The sequence below is a fragment of the Littorina saxatilis genome, linkage group LG11 (genome assembly GCF_037325665.1).
Source record: "Littorina saxatilis isolate snail1 linkage group LG11, US_GU_Lsax_2.0, whole genome shotgun sequence".
Taxonomy (NCBI): domain Eukaryota; kingdom Metazoa; phylum Mollusca; class Gastropoda; order Littorinimorpha; family Littorinidae; genus Littorina; species Littorina saxatilis.
This window is the reverse complement of record NC_090255.1, coordinates 43,882,129-43,884,628: the sequence shown is the minus strand read 5'-3', so window position 1 is coordinate 43,884,628 and position 2,500 is coordinate 43,882,129. Positions and strand designations below refer to the sequence as shown.

At 41.8% G+C, this 2,500-nt stretch overlaps 1 protein-coding gene and 1 long non-coding RNA gene across 2 annotated transcripts in view; one reads left to right on the top strand and one right to left on the bottom strand.

The window, feature by feature from the left end:
* The window catches only part of LOC138980558 (uncharacterized), a 401,185-nt gene that overhangs the window by 315,080 nt on the left and 83,605 nt on the right, over positions 1-2,500 (top strand). The window lies entirely within an intron of this gene.
* LOC138980551 (uncharacterized) overlaps positions 1-2,500 on the bottom strand; it is a 17,157-nt gene that overhangs the window by 10,237 nt on the left and 4,420 nt on the right. Inside the window, exon 3 of the mRNA XM_070353438.1 lies at positions 640-858. Within this exon, the coding sequence (XP_070209539.1) occupies positions 640-858 (219 nt within the window). The remainder of the gene's footprint in view (positions 1-639; positions 859-2,500) is intronic.

Below are 2,500 nucleotides of genomic sequence, written 5' to 3'. Positions count from 1 at the left end.
GTGAGAAATTTGTTGCAATCCTTTTATGTGGTAAGTTTATGACAGGGCTGATCTTTGCAGAAGAGTTCTTCAGAATTCATCTCTCACTTTAAACCTCTCAATGCCTGTTGTTGTTGTTGTTGTTGTTGTTGTTGTTGTTGTTGTTGTTGTTGTTGTTGTTGTTGTTCTTTGAAAGGTCTGACAGATTTCTTATGTTCATAAAGCTCCTGCTGGCATTTCGCATTAAAACTGAAGGCATATTTAAGAAACAAACAGCCATTTTTGCTGCGGCCAGTGCATCAGCGATGGGCTTCACTGTGTACAGAAGACATAAAATATAAACTAATTTATTGTGCATATAATTAAACAATAAAAGGAAAAGTGTGGGTTATCTGCTCTTAAACAACCAAACAACACATGGAAACAAGGATCGCTGGTTCAGAGACCGTATCCATGTCCCACCCTGTGTCACCATAGTGGCACGTAAAAGACCTCGGTCTTTCTGCCATAAGTTCAGATCTGATACCACCTAAACACGCATACACATATGTATCTCATCTAAAGTCGGGATAAAACCCGAGAATATGCCACTATAATGGCTTTGCCGTGATGGCGTAAAACTTGAATTTCTCCTCTCATGAAAACAAGCAAGACACGAACCTGCGTGTAGTGGCAGGCGTTGTAGTTACCACAGCCGGTGGTGCCGTACGAGTAGCGCTTGTACTCGTTGTAGAAATTCTCCATGGCCGTGTCGATCAGCTTCTCCTCTGGGTCAGTCACTGCCGAGTTCCAGGCCAGGTTCTCCCCCATCCCCTTGTGTTTGAACACACACTTGTCGGCCCACTCCTGCGCCCCGCTCTCCAGCGTGCTGTCCCACTCCTGCAATAATAATGTAGCCAAGTGCACTTCGCTTCCCTAAACACTCTAATCATCGCATAGCGAAACAGCCTTGTGTACAGTACAAACGGGATCACCCACCCCATAGCAGACGATACGATGATGCGCGCGCACCGTACCTTGTTGGCGCAAATTCTAATAAAATACCTTTCTATATATATATACCTAACTTCTATCTTTCAAAGTCCCCTTTTTCTTTGATATTGTCCTAATTATATTTAGGTTTGCATGGAAGTCACTGATTAGGCTGGATGGTTGCATATTATTGTGTTATTTACAATAATGCTTCGAACTGACCAAAGCGTCACTTTGACCTTGACCGGTTTTCATGTATCGTTGAGAGAAATTGATTCTCACAAACTCATCTTTGTCTTTTCAATCATTGTTTTGTCATTTTTGATCACTATTACATATCCCGTACCTATGTTGCATATGATTTTAGTTTGTTTATAAAGATTTGTAATGAGTGATGCTTGGTTTCTCTGCGAAGATTCCTAATTTATGCAGACAGGTACTCTCGCCGGAATTTAGCCGGTTCCATTTACTTTCGGACTTTACCGCTTCGTACTAAGTCACTGTATAATTTTCCCCCATGTAACGCATATCATCATGTTTGTCTAGGGTTCTTCTTGTTATTTGTATGATTTATGAATTTGTCCATTATTCCAGTTTAGAGAGTTTTACAATTTTCTGCACTGAAGTTGGTTCAGTGCCTTCACTAGGACCATTGTTTTTGTATCCTACTAAATAAATATAAGGTTTCAGAAATGGTATCTATTGCAATGGAAAGCTAAAGGTCGTAACTTTAATTTGATGTATTGTTTGTTAGGATTGGTTATGTATTTGTTTAAATAACGTAGGGTAGAGCATGTGTAAGAAACACAGATTCCGTGTTTCTGGCCGTATTCAGGCGATTTTTATTCTCGCCGGACGGCGCTTTCGCTGCAGTCCGCGCCGGGGCTATAAGTATAGGCCGAACACCGGCATAAGTATTGAAAGCGGACAAACACTCAAGTCCTTAATGGCTTAAAACCGTAGGACTTTTAATATTAATTTTAAGCATAAGTATTCATTCGCTCCTAGCAGCTGAACACGACACTACACTTGCTTCGCTGCCTACGGGTTTCGCCTTCGGCCTCTACGTTTACTTGCATTGTTTTCTTGAATAAAAAGTTGAAACAAGACCCTTGGACTTGGGCTTCGATTCCACTACCTTCCACTCCTCCACTACAATAATAAGGATATTTATAGGGCGCAAGTGCTAACATAGTTCTAGCTAAGCGCCTTACAATCTTACAGTGGAAGCCAGCATACACCTTGTGTCTCAATACATAAGGCTGAAATAGGACATCTGTTTTGAAAACCTCTCCCTCTCTCCTCCTTCCTAGGTGCGCCCCTTCCCCTCTCTTCCACCGTAACTCCGCCCCCCCCCCCCCCTACAGTGTATTAACTCCGGCTACCTGTCCCAAGATAGGCCAATTGGTCCTAAGAAGACTTAACACTAATTAGTTAACCTCCTGCACAATAACACCCTACATTAAACTGGATCCTTAAAATAGAACATTGAAATGCCGAATGAGTATTGTTCCCACTCCTCCATAATAACACCCGACATTAAGAAAAA